The sequence below is a fragment of the Rhinolophus sinicus genome, chromosome 6, assembly GCF_057876585.1.
Source record: "Rhinolophus sinicus isolate RSI-liver-muscle chromosome 6, RSI-T2T, whole genome shotgun sequence".
NCBI lineage: Eukaryota > Metazoa > Chordata > Mammalia > Chiroptera > Rhinolophidae > Rhinolophus > Rhinolophus sinicus.
The window spans coordinates 46,947,242-46,965,840 of record NC_142506.1 but is presented as its reverse complement, the minus strand read 5'-3'; the positions used below and the strand labels follow the sequence as shown (position 1 = coordinate 46,965,840).

Genomic DNA, 18,599 nt, shown 5'->3' with positions numbered 1-18,599 from the left:
TCATGGTCCTAGCACAGGGCACACTGACGTGTAACTACACAGAGTACTGCCAAACCGGGAAGCTTCTGTGTCCAGCGTTTTTTATTCGGATTTCACTGTGTAGGCCACGAGATTGAATTTAATATCTCGTCCCCCTCCACCCCTCAGAGGTAAGGCTGATGTCACCTGGATCAAAGTCCCAACCCTCTACGCACACGGCTGGTCCTTCCCTCCTGGCCAGCCCCTGAACATAAGCTACCAGGGCCCACCAACAACGCAGACCTTCCAAGGGCTTAAGAGGCTCCCTCCCAGGACCAGGGACAGGCCAAACACCTTACCCTGTACTTCTCATGGTCTTCATCTTACAGTTTTTAATGTCGGCTTTCTGCCCAACGTTTTCTTTTTTAATTTAAATTACATATATAGTGTTTTCTGTAGCTAAAAACTCACATTTTCTATTCTTTTCCCTTTAATGTCTTTTACCGGTTATAATTTTCCAGCAATTGTTCCATTTAATTTTCTTCCACGCCTCATGATACCATAGTTGTGACATTCTTTGGAAATTTAATCACTAAATCATGGTGCTCGCACAATGGATTGTGACTGAACTTGAAAAGCATATTCAGTTAAATTCAAACAAGTCACAGGCTGCCTATATTACACAAAAATCAGTGAAGCATTCACCGTCAATGACTTTCCATCTCTGATACAGCCCGGCTGTCAGCTACAGTCTCGTGAGTATGCGCACGGCAGCCACGCGCGCCCCTCGAGGCGTCGTGCTCTGATTTCTAAGGAAATGCGTGGCACTCGCAACATCCGGGCACTACACGTGCACACCGCCCCAGGCGCCTCAGTGACTGCGCCTAAGGCCTCTGCGCAGAGACAGAAGCAGCACGGGCGCCTACGTTCAGGCATTGCTGCGGACGGCCCGGGGCTTCTACTCAGGCACTTCCGCAGACGGCTCGAGGCCCTCGGACGACTGCCGGAAGTGGCGTGCTCGGCCTTTCCGGTTCCTCACAGCGGGCGTCAGTCTGAGCGGCGGTGTCCGCTGTGAGGGTTCGTCGCCAACGGCCTCTCTCGGCCCACAGTCCTGCCCGCGGTCGAGAGAAGATGGTGGGCAGGAACAGCGCCATCGCCGCTGGTGTGTGCGGGGCCCTCTTCATCGGGTACTGCATTTATTTCGACCGCAAGAGACGAAGTGACCCCAACTTCAAGAACAGACTGCGAGAACGTGAGTGGCGCCCCGGCCCCGGGCCTGCTGCATTCCGCCCCTGCCACCGCGGCCGCCACCCTGAGTGTGCCTTCTGCCTGCCGGGTGGGCCGGGGACGGCGCGCCGCCGCGTGGTGTAGGGGCCTGGCGGCCGCGAGCAACAAACCAAAAAGGTGCCGGCGCTGCCGCGCGCCCCGGGACTGCTCCTGGCCCTGTGCTCTGCGTGATCCCTCCATTTTGGAGGAACGATTTTCCCATTTTGTTTTCCCCACTTTTGCGGTGTAAATGCACTCGCGTTTGCAGTATAATTTAGTGTGTGTGTGTGTGGGGGGGGGGGTCTTGGGTCTTTTTTGTATTGACCTTTTAAGACCTCTGTTTTTTAACTGGAAAGTTGTATTTTTTTATTTTGGCATGAGACTTAGCCCGCAAATCCAGCGCGGTATCGTCGTTGCATTCTTAAACCCTCTTGGTAGCTTCGTTCTAAATGCTTCCAAGATATGAATGAATGCTATAGAAATTGCAGGGGAGTCCAAAGGGCTGCGCTTCTGTGGCTCAGTCTTATTTCATACCTGCGACATGTTTTAAAACAGATTTATAAGAGGGAAATGGTGTCACCAAAACCATTGTGCTCTTTGAATTTAAGAGGCATATTCATTTGCAACAATAGAAGAGTAAATTTGTTGCAATAAGAAATAGTTTTGTAACTTATCTAGGTTGCTGACTCGAAACAGTTTCTAAAGTTAAAATTGATATGTGAGTTATTAAAGCCCAGAAAGTACAAGGAGGTGATTATCCTATTTCATACTTACTATTCACTTAAGCTATAATAAGTCATTTCATGTGTTCAGTAGCCACATGTGGCACGTGACTACCATATTAGACCACGCTTCTCTCATACTTTATGACATCAAATTCCCACTCATGCTTTAGGAGGGCAGAGATATAGAGGTAATTTATTTAATTTATGGTTAAGTAGACACATGGAAAGAATACTGTTTTGGATTTGACACTGAGTTTTCAGGCCCACGTTAGTCACAGATTAGCAGTATAGTCTTGGGCTTTCCGAATCTTAATTTTCTCAGTTTGTAAAATCAGGTAATGCCACCTGCCTCTGGTCGGTTTTGTGAAGATTAAGTAAGATGTTTGAAGTGTCCACCACCATCCCTGACGTAGGAGAGGCCCCTCCATTAATGCTGGCTGTAGTGGGAAGGTGGGGTACAGATGCTTAGCTCTGTAAAAGAGTGGACTAATCCTAAACAGGAAACGCTGCAGTCCTGTTGCTGAAAACCTTGAGAAAACTGGTTGAAGAAATCATACAAACTATCATTTTAGACAAATTAAGAAATATGTTTTTCAAAATTCCTTTTCCATCATCTTCAGTTCATAATTTTTCTTTTCTTGAGCCTTAAACTCCTTAAGTGGTCAGGCTTGAATTATTAGCTGGGTAATCTTGGAAAACTGACTTCAAGTTTTAGTTTCACTCTTGTAAAATGGTATAATCAAGGTAGTTAGTACAGTCTGTGGCACATGGTAACTGGTGAATGCTAGAGATTGTTTATAAATATAATTTATTTGATATTTTCTTAAGCAATTAAAAACTTTAATTCACCGTAGTTTTATAATCTGTTTATCAATCAGCTGATTTTAAGAACTTGAGGATGCCTGGCATTTGTGGAATTAAATTGGTTTCAGTTTAGTTAATTTTGAGTTTTTCTAGTCTGATTTCCAGTAGAATATTTACATCTACAGAGTTTCTCAAATCACTCATTTTGGCTTGTTAATTTACCTAGTTTTTTTGTTGTTGTTGTTGTTTCGTTTTTTTGTTTGTTTGTTTAAGGAAAAGAGGCTTAAATTGTTTAAAATAAGGTTTGAAGTTAGAGCTGGGATTTTAATTTATTTAAATTTTTTTTTTCTTTCATTAGAGCAGATTATGAGGCCCCTTAAAGCATAATTTTTATTAATCTAATCACTAATAAGTGAAAATTGACTTCCAAATTATAGTGCTAACTACATGTGTGTTTCCCATACAGTATTGTATAAACTGGTTCATCATTTTAAAACATTTAGTAATCTTATTTAAATGAATGCTATGTGAATGATTAAAGTTTGGGGCTTTTTGTAAGCTGTTTTATGTGTCTCTTTAAAAGTAGACAAATTTAACTTGTTAGGTTTACACAGTAGCACTTGGGACTAATTTCTAGCAAATACTGAGTTAAGGCCTGATTTTGCTGATGGAATGTGTAACTTGTTGGTTTTCCAGTCTGTTACCATCTGACCCTTTATCACAGAGATACTACAGGTAACCCCCGTATAACATGGTTGTTAGGGTCCTTAAAAATGCCATTATGCGAATCCATGTTATACGAAATAAAGACCTTGTACAAAAAAGGGGGTTAGGTTCCAAAAATAAAAAAACATACTGTATTTTTATAATTAAGAGAAATATCTTTATTAAAGCAATTTTCACCAAAAGTATAACATATTGATATGTATTAAATAATGTTTTCTTCGTCATCACTACAAAGCACCATTAACTGAGGACGTTTTCTTTTTGACAAGATATCTTCATCCTCTGAACTTAGTATTCCACGAACAAAATGAATTTAAAATTCTAATTTTAAAATTCTGCAGTCAAATCTGACACGACATCCATGCTCGAATGAAAAATTTCAAATGAGGTATCTTTTGCTGTTAAAAGCTCTTGTTATGCTCCGTGTTGTTCGGAGATTTCTCTGATTCTCAAACCGAGTTAGAGTGAAGCTGTGTTGTATGAGGGTTTCCCCAATTCTCAAACTGTGTCATAGAAGTGCCTGTATATGATACTATACCTGAAAATAAGTTAATGTAACAAGTTAATTGTCTTACGAAGCTAAAGCCAGAGATTTAATCTTTTTGCTGGAAATTTAAAGCAATTAAACAATTTTTAAAGTTAGTAACTGTATCACCTTCAGCAACAATCACACACTCCTCTCCACCCCACAGAAGAACTGTAGTGGAAACTAAGTTTCTCTCTACTGGGTGTCATCATTTTTGTTGTTTTACATAAATTCTGGCTTAGCAAATTGTATTTCTCTGTTTATTCCACAAACTTGCCATGTGATTTCTGAGGTGCTTTTTATTTTGATGGAAATGTCTTCACTTCTACAGCCTATAAAGGCAGTATAGAGTAATTCGTTATTTTCTGCCTCAAGACCGCCAAACGAAAGAAACCCTTAAGCAGATTGAGGGTAGAATATATGTGTTCTTTTCCCCCACAGTTAGTTGCCCAGTGATGAACACCTGGGAAAGGTAGTTTGTTAGAAACATAGGTAGTCTTTTCAAATTCATATGTAAGATCAACTTTAACCTATTGTGGGGGCTAGGGTTGGCAAGAGACGCTGGTGTAGTTCAAGCCATTTTGTGAGGTTAGATAAGAAAAGAAGGCTCCCTGACCATAGTTAAATTAATAGGCAGACAGGTCACTGCCTCTTCAATCATGCATTGGGACTTGGATTTGTGGAGGACATTTGCTTGTTTTATTGCTTTTGTTTCTCACAGTGGTAAAGTTAAACATGCCTTATCTTTGGAGAGTTAAGAGATTTGTTTATTTGCCCAAGGTTATCCAAGTAGTAAATGTTAGAGCCTTACATTTCTTAGCTATGCCACATGGCTATTCTCCTTGTCATTGGTAGTCTTTAGTGACTTTAGGTAGTTAACAGCACAGCTCCTTAGTTGAGAAGTTGATACTGAACTATATCAATAACAAATGCTTATATGACACGTTACAAACCGGGCACTGTTAAAAAGTACGTACATTTAACACATACATCCTTATAATAACTATTCTTGGACCAGTGGAGAAAGTGAGGCACAGTTTCCTGTAACTTGGCCAAGGCTGCAGTAAGTGGAAGAGCTGGCATTGAAACAAGCCTGTGCTTCCTCTGGGCCAACACCCTTTCATGGGGTGTACTGGTAATTGGCAATTTAAAGACTTAATATCCTGTTGTTTGGTTTTAAGGGCTAAGTGATGATGAAAATTTTAAACATCTCTTATTCCTGAGATGTAGTGTTGCTGTTTCATAGCAAAAACAAGACAAAACCAAATAACTTACAGACTGTAATCAGAGGGTTTCCCCCCCTTAACTAGTCAGCAATAGTTGAGTTAAGAATTTAGCAGTGCATTTCTGAGCTGTATTGCCTCCTTTCTTTTGCCAAATGTGTAAATACTACATTTATTTATTTTTAAGAAAACTTCTGCAAATGCTGGTACTCTCCTCCCATTCAAGAATGCCAGGCAGTGCTCAACATTCAATAAACAGTGTCTATTATATTTCGGTAATAAAACTCCCTAACAGCAGTGCTTCATGCTCCGGTTTCAGGTCCTGTGTAGGTGGGGAGTGAGGGCTTGCTCTGCTCTTGGTGATAACTCAGCTGTTAGAGCTTTTCCATCTTGTAAAATGGCTTATCCTGGTGCCCAGGAGGAAGGAAAAAGATATTGCCCAGAAATGTCACTTTGCCCAAAGCTCCTTGACCAGGACTATTCATGTCACCTTGACAAATCACAAGGAGAGACCCGAGAAGCAGAGAGCCCAAGAGTCAGTAATGTGTTGGAAATGGAATGAATGATTGCCTCAGCAGGTAGACTTCTTTTGATTCCTATTTTAATAATGATTAAATGAAAATATTTATTTCTTGCAGGAAGAAAGAAACAAAAGCTTGCCAAGGAGAGAGCTGGACTTTCCAAGGTAATAATCTGTTTTTTGTTTAGATTGTATTATATACTTTATAGCAGGGGTGTCCAAACTTTTTTCAACGGTTTTCACCAAGGGCCACATGCGGTAAAATACACAAACAGCCGGGCCACTCACTCGAGGTGAAGTACGTATTGCCTCACCTGGTTTATTTAAGTAAACTAAATATATTTTTGGAATTTGCTGCGGGCCAATTAACAATGGATCACAAGCCACAGTTGGCCTGCGGTCCGCAGTTTGGACACCCCTGCTTTATAGAAATAATTATTTAAAACTCTACTTCAAATACGTATTTTGAGAAAACTGATACTGGACATTGATGTTCTATTTTAAAATATAGTTTGTTGTTTTTAGGAATAGTTAACTGAGTACGGTCATAGATTATCCTGTCCGTTATTTCCCCTTTGTTGGTCATAACAGCAGACAAATTACTGTCCAAGGAATATTTAATGGTCAATATGACGATAGTCTTCAGAAGACATTTACACCAAAAGGTTCAAACTTTCTCACTCCTCACCTGCTTCAAAATAAAACATTTTTTTCCTTTAAAAGAACCACATGCTGTTTATTTCAAAAAATACGTAAGATTATTCTGATCCAGAATCCTATCACCTGACAAATTTTTAGCTAGTAGTAATGTGTAAATGTGATATAAATCTTTTTATTCATTTTTTTTCTTTTTATAGATCCTGTGTTCATGATTATTTTAAATGACTACACAGGTTTATCTGCTTGCTAAAAAAATGTTCTGTGACATGTGTAAGTTAAGTAAGTAAATGTTAATAATTGTACACATAGCTTTTCTTTTTTATTCCATTGTCTGGATTTCCAGGACATGGACTGCTGGATCAGTAGATGGTTCTTTTTAAAGCTTGTTGAGGCGAGGAAAATTAAATCAATAAATGTTAATTTTGTTATTTTGAAACAGTTGAATAATCAACACAGATCACTGAATGGACATGATAATAGTGAAGTGAAACTGGGAGGCAACCACTTAGTTCTGTTATGTCCAAACTATCTTTCTGAAATGTAATATGTTCATTATGTTTTCAGTAGCCTTTTTAAGGATATAGGAAAACAGATATATAAAAAGATAATGTATCTGTATTTTTAGATTCAGGTATAATCAAATTCTGGCTGTATGCTGGGATAGTCAATGAAAAATGCCTTCACTTTCAGAAATTTAAATTTTTTCACCCATGTTGGATAGTAGGAGTGTACATAATATAATCCAAAAACCATAAACCTCCATTAGTAGAACTCTAGGGTTTTAAACCAAAAGGAACTTTTTAGTAGTAGGTTTATATTTTTTAAAAAGACTAGCCAAATAGCTGGTGGCATTATATGTTACCATAATCATTCAGTTTGGTAATGTGTAAGAAAATATAAAACAAAAGCAGAAATACAAACATTTAAAGCTGCTTGTAATAGTAATAACAAATATTTATAATAGCAAAAAATATTAGAAGTACTTCAAATGCCCAATAAATACATAAAGATTACGCAATTACATATTTTTCAATGGTATATTCTATTGGCATTTTAAAATAATCTTTTAGGTGCATGTAAAATGTATACAAAATAATATTGGGATAGAAAAAACAAATTGATTATAGTTGCATAAAAATGCATAATGTGATAAAAAATAGTGCAAATGGTGAAGTATGTATTTTATGGTAGAGATATTTGTATCCCCCGTCCCCCTTTTTTTTTTTTACTTTAGGTTTGGCTCACAGCTTTCTAAAAGAACCATTCAAATACCAGTTTTGATCAATAAGTGTTTTTTTTCCTTGCATTCATTTCAATGTAGATAGATACTAAACTAATCCCTGTGAGTGCTGTTGAAAAGTAAATTTTTTTTAGCAAGAGGTTTTCAATTTTTGTTTTATTTTTAGTGGCATGACTTTTTCTATGTATTGGTTATATCTCCTGGCATAATTTTATTGTCAATTATTAAATATTCTACTTCCAAACAGTTGCCTGACCTTAAAGATGCTGAAGCTGTTCAGAAATTCTTCCTTGAAGAAATACAGCTTGGTGAAGAGTTACTAGCCCAAGGTAACAGTCATGTAAAAAACAAAAAATTCAAGCAAGTAAATTTGAAGATCTAATTGGCTTTGTGAAGTGATTGATGAATTAATTAGGTAGCATGCCATCTAGCAACTAGAAGGGTACTCACTTCAACGAGAGTACAAAATAGAAGGTTTTTGTAGGAAGCAGCATGTGGCAAGGGAGCGCTTAGTGAAAGCAAAGCAAGGAATATTTTTGGGACATCTTTTCTCTGGAGGAAGAGAAGGAGAAGGCTTTTTAGTATGTAGATTGTCTTTTCTTTCTCGGGGAGAATGGAGAAGAGCATATATGACCGATTACCTTATTGGTTCTAGACCAGAAAATTCCAGACTGGTTCATTAAGATGGTTTCTGGGAGTTGTTAAAACTGCAATTACATCAGGTACTAAATCTAGGTGTGGTGTCATGGGCTTTTAGCATAACTGATGCCCTTTTGGGCCGATGGGTTTTTTTTCTTTAATAGTCATTAAAAGACTAGAAACCTAGGTAGAATTCTTCACACTGATGTAAATTTATAGTGATAAGGGGTTTTTTCGTTTTGTTATTACCGAAAAAGTCAGTTGGTTCGTTGTCCATTGAGCGCAGAGACACCAATGTCTGAGGCAATAGATTTTCGCTGAGAAAAAGTTTTATTCATCAAGCAGCCAAACAAGGAGAGTAGGCTCAGATTAATCTTCCCAAAGGAAACTTGGAGTAAATTTAGAAGATAAAGGTAAGGAGAAACTGTACATATTTATGTATTCTAATTTGGGAGTCTTGATTGGACAGTCTTGGAACTGAGCCATCTAAGGGAGGAATGGGAAAGGTGAGAGAAAACGTAAAGAAATTCCAAATTGACAAGGTCTGGTTGGTGAGATCCATGTGCCTGGCGCTCTTAGCTTCTGAATACTCCTGCCTGTGAGCAACCAGTCTGTGCACAGAGGTTCCGCCTAGAGGCGGGTTTTGGTTCCGGCCACTTCTCAGGGTCGGTTGGAGTTAATTTGTTGGCTCTCTGGGCCTGGGTGAACCCCTGGGACCGGTGTGATCCTTGGTCCGGTGGTCTCTGGGGCATTGTGAAGGAGGGCTGCTGTTATCTCTTGAAAGACAATTTTAAGAAAAGGAAAAAAACTGTTAGGGTCTGGTTTCAGGATGGTTGTGTCTTTATAAGGTTCTCTAATTACAGTCATGTATCACATGATGTTTTGTTCAAGGATGGACCTCATAGGCAACAGTGGTCCCGTAAGATTATCATGGAGCCGAAAAATTCCTGTTGTCTGGCGACTTTGTAGCCATCGTACCATCTTGTTAGTAGCACAATGCAGTACGTGTTTGTTGTGATGCTGTGATGTTGTGATGCTGTAAACTGTAGGGGAACAATTTGTCACCCAAAAATGTCTGTTTTGCATAAGGATTATTTTAGGCTGGTTAATATTAAGAAATGCAGACATGGGAGAAACTCTGAAAACCAAGTAGAAATTGCCCTTTGTAAAAGATTTACATTTGTAAGGGAGTCTCCTTCCCTGTACTGGGCAAAGGGGGATGAGCTTAGCTCTAGAAACTCATCAGTGCTGAAGGACAACTCCCATGACTGACTCCCCCACCTCCAACATTATCATTTGTCTTCTGCTGAAGAGGGGATTTCATATAAGGTGGTGGCTTCAGCCCTGTTGGTGATATTCTTCAGTTTCCCTGGGTGTCTTATGTATGCAGGACATATACAGGTTGTTAAACTTTTTTCTCCCCTACAAAATCTGGGCTGTCACTTGTATAAAACTACAGTGCCTTTAGATCTGTTTAGATGCACGAATACTTACCATTGTGTTACAGTTGCCTGCAGCATTCAGTACAGTAACTAGGAGCAATAGGCTGTACCATACGGCCAAGATGGTGGTAGGCGGTCCCATCCAGGTTTGGTCAGTGCACTCTGACGTTCACATAACGATGAAATTGCCCAACAATGTATTTCTTAGAATGGATCCCTGTCACTAAGCAGCATGTGGCTGTATTTCAAGACAAGCTTTTAGGCATTTAATGTGAGAATTATGTTATTTAGGACAGGGTCTAGAAGTGAATGTTTGTTGTAGATTATCATTGTCCATAATATATTTTGAGAGTTTTAAGTTTATTTGATACATGGTATCGAGAAGATAAGTAATCTTTACAAATGAGGTTACTTTTAAGTAGTTGTTGTGCAATATGTTAAAAAAAAAAATTCCTAATGTGAAATTTTAAAATGATCAGATTGACAAATATGAGAACTAATTCATTTATTCAGAAAATTTTTCAAGTAAATTTTGTTCTTCGTGCTCATAATGTCTATGTATACTGTCAAAATTTTCTTCTAATACCCCAAAATTGTTTTTAACTAATTTATTAATATTAAGATATTAGAATGGGGTCTACTCCTAATTATATTTGGATTATCTTAGAGATCTAGCACGATGGCCATCTCTGTCTGATTTGAGCTGTTAGATCCAGATTGAGAAGGACAGTTAGTTACCCACAGTGGTGGGGGAAGGTCAAGGAGGGACAGGGAAGAATTGGTCTTTTTTTCCAAGTTCACATTCCACACTTCAACCCAACACAGCCAGAGAGTTACTTAGCAACTCAGCTGCCAAAGCTGCCTTTTTTCTGGTGGAAACTACCAACCCAGCCAGAGGTAGAATTAGGGAAAAGGTCAACATCAGAGTAAGCCAAGTGAAAGCATAAGCAATTTGGACAGTGAACTTCGTTGCTTGACAAGGTCTCCTTCGTCCGTGCATATATTCCATTAACGGAGCAAACTCTCATCTCAGCATGTGTGAATGAGATCAAGTTCACCTGCACTGGTTTGCTGTGGTTATTTAGAAACTGTTTCCAGTGTGTTTTGAGGTACTGGGATGTGTCTCAGGATCCCCTGAGATGTGTGTGTTCTGCACATGCCACTTCAGTAGCTTAATAATCAGGATTAATATCCCCAAGCAACCATATGATCCCCTTCATTGCCTGTAAATTCAGTGGCTGACATGAGTATTCAGTGCCAAGTGGCATCTTAATTTCCGTCAGTAGAGCCATTGTTGAGTCCCTTGACGGAAGCCCATACAGAAGACCAGAGTCTTTTATTTCAGGTTTTTAATGCTCCTTGTAGAGTTCTGCCTTGTTCAGTTTGAAGACCTCAATGTCAAATTTCCTGAGTCAGTTCGTCTTCATATGTTAATAATCACGTCCTTATTTGGTCATGTTCTTATTCAGAAGTCAGAAAACTTTATGGTTTATTATAAAGGGTACACTTTAGGAGTACCCTGATGGAAGAGGTGCACAGGGCAAGATGTGGAGGGTGGGGGCAAAGAGGAGCTCCTCTGCCCTCTCTAGGCCTGCCAGCCTCCTAGTACCTGTGTTCACCAAGCCATAAACCCAACAGATAATTTCTTGACATAATTAGAATTTGCTAAATTTCACCTAAAGAGTTACAAACGGCCCAGTTCCCTGTATTCAAGTTGCTAATAAACTACAGAAGGTTAAAAATAAGAGAAAAGGAGAACCATTCAAAACATCTCTAAGTGTAGAACATGAGGTAGTTACCAGAGAAACATTTCAGGCCCCTAACAGAGAGGCCTGCTCAGCAGTGAGGTAGTGCTGCTTTAGTCCTGTAACGCTGGATTTGATCTTCCAATAAAACATGGATTATGTGATGCTTTCGATGCTGTTGGTACCATTGTTCCCCCTTTTCTAAGGGGGATACATTCCAAGACCCCCAGTCGGTGCCTGAAACTGCGGATTATGTCCAACCCTGAACATGCTACTTTTTTTCCTGTACATATATCACTTCACGGTTCTCTTTGGCAGATTCAAATTGCCAGCACCGCTGCTCTTGCACTTTGGGCATTACTAAGTGAAATAAGGGCTGCTTGAACACAAGCATTGCTATCACAATAGACAACCAAGGTGGCTACTAAGTGACTAACAGGCAGGTTAGTGCGTATAGTGTGGAGACGCTGGACACAGGGATCAGTCACGTCCCAGGCAGGATGGAGCAGGGTTCATCACACTAAGAACGGCTTGGAATTTAAAACTTACGAATTGTTAATTTCTGGAATTTTCTGTATTGTACTCTGAGCCTTTATGACAGTACCGCAAGTAACTGAAACCACAGAAAATGAAACTGCAGATAAGGGGGGACTACTGTATTAACAAAAGAGGTACATCTATGATCCCGCTGTCCAGTCAGCAAAAGTAGCAACATCCACTTCATAGATGAAGGGAGCTCAAGATGACAAGTTTATGCGATTGAAGCTGTGTCAATTCCCAAATGTATCCTGGAAACACGGAGTTGTTCGTCATTGTTGCCGGATCTGTGGAAGATAATTGCCATTGCCAGTGCTGATCAGCTTTGGAAGGGACTTAAGGCCTTAATGGTGTCTCTTCACAAGCAGGAACTGACTATGTCAGCCAGTCACTTGATCACCAACCATCAACTGGATCAGTGCACAACTCTGGGTTGATCTCTTGTGATGGGCATCATTGTGACGTAATTTCAATCCCCAGGAAAGGAATTAGCTGAGCAGGTCAAGGTGGTGGCTGCCATACCCAGATGACAATGGCCAACACAACGGGGGTGTGGGGGGGGCGGTATCCTCGACCAGTGTTTAGATGGGACATTTGTAGTCTCCCAAAGGGGTAGTGGAGATTCAGAGAGGTTAAGAAAGTCTTGGAAATCTTTACCCCTACACAGGTACCATCAGACACCGTGTCCTCACAGTTTCAAACTTTACCCAAGAGGTTTCCTGATCTTCCCACAGCAGCCAGTTGGTGAAACAAGAAACACAGTATCGTGTCGGATTCAAGATCCTGGAAAGAACACCAGGAGCAGCAGTGACAGTACCCATGCTTGTCATCAGCTGGCAGAGTCAAGCATGTGGGGTCTGATGGAGGCATTCCCCAAGACGCACTTAGTGCCCTGAAGCCTGACGGGGTAGTAGGATGTGACAACTGCACCAGTCTGTAAGGGAAAAAGTAAATGAGTTAGGGACAATCTGAAGACATTTTTTGTAGTCACAGGTTACTTTCATAAAGGCTCAGAGTACAACAGTTTTGGTAGTGTCCTTAATTTGCTTTATAGTACATCTTCCCAGAAAGAAAAAGTTAGGGAGGATGTTGAGTAATATAAGCCGAGGTTCTGAAGTTAAGAGGCCCTGGCTTAATAACTTGAAGCAAATTTCTTAATTTCTCTAAGCCTCCATTTCTTCACTTATGATATGAGGATACTACCTAACTAACTAAAGATTGTTGTGAAGTGGTGGCAGTTGGTTCAGTTTCAAGCACGGTGCTCATAACATCAAGGTCGCTGGTTCGATTCCCACATGGGCCAGTGAGCTGTGCCTTCCACAACTAGATTGAAAACAATGACTAACTTGGAGCTGATGGGTCCTGGAAAAACACTTCCCCAATTAAAAAACAAAACAATTGTTGTGAAAATGATATGAACCTATTCATAAAATCCACCAAGAAAAGTGCCCCTGCAACCTGGTAAATGTTAGTAGTTGATTAAAGTAGTGAAAATACTCTAATACTGTCATGGTGGATACATGTCATTACATATTTGTCCAAACCTGTAGAATGTACAGCACCAAGAGCAATAATGACGTGTCAGTGTAGGTTCATTGATTGTAACAAATGTACCACTCTGGTGAGGGACGTTGATTGTGGGGGCAGGGGGTACATGGGAAATCTCTGTACTTTCCCTTAATTTTGTTGTGAATCTTAAACTGCTCTAAAAAATAGTCTTGATTGAAAAATTGTTTCCAAGGCCGCTGGCCAAGGACAGCTATGTTATCCACACAGACTAAACATTTAACTTGACATAAAAAAAAAAAAAAATTGTTTCCAATAGAGGTTTTCAATATGGTACGTTAAAAGGATTTCCTGCATAGAAAAGTCCTGTACAGAAGAATACTTAATTTGAAACCATATTGAACCAGTGCAGAGCTCATTTGCTCTGAGAATTTGGGACAATTTTTGGAGTTTGATTTTAAATGGAATTAACTGAGAATGAGGACCACCTGGCAGGTACTTAATTCAGTTAAGCAAACCTTCAAAAACTATAAACCTTATGTATTTTTTTCTTTCAAAAGTAGTGTATTATAGGAAATTTGTAGGTACATAAAAAGAATAAATCACTCAGGGGTAACCACTGTTTTGTTACATGTTTCTTCCTGCCACTTCCATTAGCATGACCATTTTGCCTGTTAGTATCACTTAATTTTTTTTTCTTGACTTTGTGTGGTAACAGATAGTACAGGGGGTTAAAGTGAAATTGGGTCTCCTTTCTACCTCACTCCCCACCCAGTCTTTCAGTTCTCTCTCCTTACATAGAAAGGTACTATTCCATTGTTAGCAACTTCTTTTGTACTCCTCCCAAAATACTCTTGAGTATATAAATAGTAACATACTTGGATGTTTCTGCACCTTAATTTCCCCCCTTTTGTATGTGTTGGAGACACTTCGTATCAGTACATAGAATCTGACTCATCCTGGTTAATGGCTCCATAATAATTCAGTTATATAAACGTACCATAGGTTGTTTCCAAGTTTTTACTTGCATGGTATTTTTGGTCAGTATCACATAGATACAATGAAGACTTTAGGTTGAATTCTTATCAAAGGCAAAGGGTTTTAAGGTTATGTGTTATTTTTATGTAAATCTTCCAGGTGAATATGAGAAGGGTGTAGACCATCTGACAAATGCAATTGCTGTGTGTGGACAGCCACAGCAGTTACTGCAGGTGTTACAGCAAACTCTTCCACCACCAGTGTTCCAGATGCTTCTGACTAAGCTTCCAACAATTAGTCAGGTAAGGATTTGAAATGTTATGAAATAAAAGTGAGTAAAATCTAAAATGTTTAGGGATATAGAATTTAAAAATGAGCCTAGTGAACCTGGTGGAATCATGAAACTCATCCATAAAATGAAAATAGTATTCAGTATAACAGTGCTTGAAATTTTATTCTCTAATAGAAAAACAGCCAAATGACTAGGCGTAAGATCGAGCAATTGTGCCCTAGAGGTGGATCTGTTCATGTGTCTATTAGAGTTAAATCTCAGGTTGTAATATTCAAAGCCCAATTCAGGCCACTCAGCTACTTTGTGAAACTATAATAGCTTTCTGCCTGCTTGTTTGTAAGGCCATGCATTCAGTTCTGTGCCCTGGGAATTAGGTCATAAAGGACCTGGCCTCCCTCTGACCTCACTTTTCTAAATAAAAGCCCCAGTACCTCTCCTGCCAGGGTGGGCTTTGAGTTTGGAGTTACTTGACTGCATCCCCAAATCCCTATTGAATAGTGCAAAACACCATTTGTATACAAGGTGATCATAACTTAAGGAGTTAATTAAAATGCATTCTGTTCATTTTTCATCTTTCCCAAGGAGCCCAAATGAATCTACTTTTTGGACTAGAATGTCTGTTACATGTGTTAATTTCCACATTTGGTGTGATTAAAAATTAGTAAAATGACTGGTTAATCTTCAAACTGATCTTTACTCCACTAGATTGGAAAGGGACTAAAGAGGGGCAGCCAGTTAGCTCAGTTGTTTAGAGCATGGTGGTCTTAACAACAAGATTGCCGGTTCAATCCCCACATGGGCCACTGTGAGCTGCGTCCTCCACAACTAGATTGAAACAACCACTTGGATCTGATGGGTCCTGGAAAAACACTTAAATAAAAGTTTGTTTTTAAAAAGAAAGGGTCTAAAGAAAAGAAAGTTCCTCAAGATTTAGGAAAGAGGATGGAAAAACCAAGGATTTGGTCTCAGTCCTTTTTATTTCCACTACTGTGGTTCCCAGTCTATCAGAATCCTCTGTTTAATATTATTTGCACTTTGAAAAGTGGCGCATACAGTGTTTTCCCAAAAATAAGGCCTAGCTGGACAATCAGCTCTAATGCATCTTTTGGAGCAAAAATTAATATAAGACCGGTCTTATTTTACTGTAATATAAGACCAGGTATGATATATGATATGATATGATGTATGATACAATACCGTTTCTTATATTAATTTTTGCTCCAAGAGACGCATTATTGCTGATTGTCCAGCTAGATTTTGTTTTGGGGGAAACACGGTAGTATATAGTACTTTTAGAAAATTGACCTGACGGTGATGTCTTTTGACATTTATGGATGAGTTCAGGACGAAGGCTCAATTCCTCTCTATTAAAGATGACTTTTTTTTACTCAGTTAACTTGTCTTATCTGGAAATGTTTTCAAAATGCTAATAATACTGTATTCCTTTGTCATATAATGACTTTGAGCGTTTCCAGGCCAAAAAGGGAAGTGTTTGAAGCACAGATTGATCAGTATTCTTAGCACTAATCAGTATTTTTAGTTTACGTGGGAATAAGAAGAGATCTTAAATTCTTTTTGGTTTCAGTTATGTAATTGGCTAACATGTAGCACACTTTAATGTTCTGCCTCCTTTATTAATTTGAGTTTTGAAATGAGACTGATGGTCATGTATATTTTCTTAGATAATGTATAGTGTTTAATATTGAGATAAATCTCAGAATGGGTAAACTTTAGCAAGATTTGATTCTTTGAATGCAAAGAGCATTTTAGGTTGAACTTAGAATCCTGATTAAATGCTTATACTTTTTAAAAATTAAAACAATTTTTTTCCTCTTTCAGAGAATTGTAAGTGCTCAGAGCTTGGCTGAAGATGATGTGGAATGAGAAACAAATGTCAACATAATAATCTCAATTAAAAATATTTTTAAAATCTTAACTCGGAAGATGAACAGCTCTGGGGGAATAAGGGCAAATATGCTTGCCATGGACTGTCCTACACTGAAATCTACCGAAGTTGATTTTTACTTTGTGTAGATCCATTTGTCTGTTTTATTTATTTTTTCCCAGTGAAGAGCGTATTTTGATAGAGAGCTTTTCATTTTATAAATACACTATGAGTTACCGAAATACCATGGATTTTGTTTATTTCTAAAATGTGGAATTAAAATGTACATATAATATCATATTACTTACATCAAAAATACCCACTGCTCAGTTTTGTAAGGCAAAAGAAGTGTAGGGGAAAGCTGCAGAATGGATGGTTTTTAAGCTAGGACATTTTGCTACACACCAGAAAATTGGATGAAAACATGATTGTGTTTATCAAAACTGAGTATCTTTGAGATCCTTTCTTTGCATTTAATTTCTTAAATATGAGACGTGCTGCTGTGCTGTATTAATTAACTTCACCCCCATGCTGTGTATTAGTCTTGAAACATTTTGTTTAAATTGGTGGCCTAATGTGTTCTGGATATGTACCTCCTGGTATTTTAGATAATATGTAGTTGCACAAGGCACCGAGAACTAGACCCATGTTTAACCCTAATGTAGGGGCGGAGCCTGGACAGTTAATGCCTGTGCCCACTTTCCTCTTTTATGAGATGAGGGAGTTGAGTTGGTCTGCTGGTTCAGAGGGTGTCCTGTTCAGCTTCGGATTCATTTGGTTCTGTTCAGCATCATCAAATCTAACCTCCTGGGCGGGGGGATATTTATTTGGGAACCAAGCCTTGAATTTTTTTTTTCCTTTTCTGAATTTTGCATGCTTGCCTGGCTTATTATTGCTGAATTGATCTCTTTTTTAAAGCTATAACTGTTGATTTTCACTGAAATCATGATTCTGTAACTATTGTAAATTAATCTGAAACTTAACCTTTAAGGTAATGGGATGAAATGCTTGTAAAAATGTTTCTTTGCTTTTATCTTCAGTGTACCTCCTTAATCTTTCAGTCTGATTCATTTATCTTGTGATGAATAAGGTATAGCCTGTGGCTGAAGACTTGCAAAGAATGGAGGTAGGTAATGGGGCATCTTATTCTCAAAACGGTAACATTATCTGCAGTCACAGATTCCATATCAGACCCGAGAATAAGGATCTTTGGTACTTAGTGGCATCTGTTGAACTACACAGCAGTTCTCATACAGGTTGCCTTTATTCTGTCTAAAATATGTAGACAAAGACTTCTCCTGTGTGTACTAGTCTTTTTAGTTTTACTTACAAACGTTTCTTTACCATACCCTGGTGTTTTGTGCCTGGAATCTGGTTCTAGTTTCTGCCCCTAGAGAGCCGCTCAGCGTTGAACCAGTCATGTTGCATTGCTGAATTTACCTCCAGTGTTCTCATCTTTAAAATTAGAACTAGATGACTCACACAGATAATGACTGTACCTTTCTGAGCTTTTAAACTGTGCTTTTTGTGGTTACACGCAGCATGCTTTGGGGTGGGGGGTGGGCGGGTGGGTGTCCAGTACAAACATGCTGGTAAGTCAGTTTTACTGACAGGATCCCAAATCCAAAGCAGTGTGGTGATTGGTCAGTGATTGGAACAGTCCTCTGTGCTGTAGTGGCCCAGCAAAGGGGGTGATCACAAGGGGCCGCCCGAGGGAAGAGAAGAATGAACCATAGGTCAGGGTCTGGGGGGATACAGGTGGGGAAAGAACAAGAGAAGAAGGCGCCCAGAAAACCAGGACTATTTGAAGGGGTCCTCACCCTTCACTCCGATTTGGAGGGTGTGAAGACTGTACCCTGGAGAGCTGGAATGCAGTCAGCATTGGGTATCACTTGGCTTTTCTGAAAAATAAGCAGATTTGATGTAA

The 18,599-nt window shown here is 39.1% G+C and overlaps 1 protein-coding gene and 1 non-coding gene across 2 annotated transcripts; both read left to right on the top strand.

Annotated features, from left to right (window-relative positions):
- The first annotated feature begins 977 nt into the window (after positions 1-977).
- TOMM20 (translocase of outer mitochondrial membrane 20) lies at positions 978-17,705 on the top strand. The gene is made up of 5 exons (XM_088799083.1): positions 978-1,210; positions 5,867-5,913; positions 7,896-7,977; positions 14,655-14,797; positions 16,627-17,705. The coding sequence occupies exons 1-5, from the start codon at positions 1,090-1,092 to the stop codon at positions 16,669-16,671; spliced, it is 438 nt and encodes a 145-aa protein (XP_088655209.1). The 5' UTR covers positions 978-1,089; the 3' UTR covers positions 16,672-17,705.
- Positions 1,638-1,769, top strand: LOC148758174 (small nucleolar RNA SNORA14). The gene has a single exon (XR_016021650.1). It is a non-coding gene; the product is annotated as a small nucleolar RNA SNORA14 (small nucleolar RNA).
- Positions 17,706-18,599: the final 894 nt, after the last annotated feature.

Bases quoted from the DNA above. Each gene is read 5' to 3' on its own strand.
- TOMM20 (XM_088799083.1), top strand. From the start codon at position 1,090: ATGGTGGGCAGGAACAGCGCCATCGCCGCTGGTGTGTGCGGGGCCCTC. The intron at 5,914-7,895 runs GTAATAATCTGT...ACTTCCAAACAG, and splicing joins AGAGAGCTGGACTTTCCAAG to TTGCCTGACCTTAAAGATGC. The intron at 7,978-14,654 runs GTAACAGTCATG...TAAATCTTCCAG, and splicing joins TGAAGAGTTACTAGCCCAAG to GTGAATATGAGAAGGGTGTA.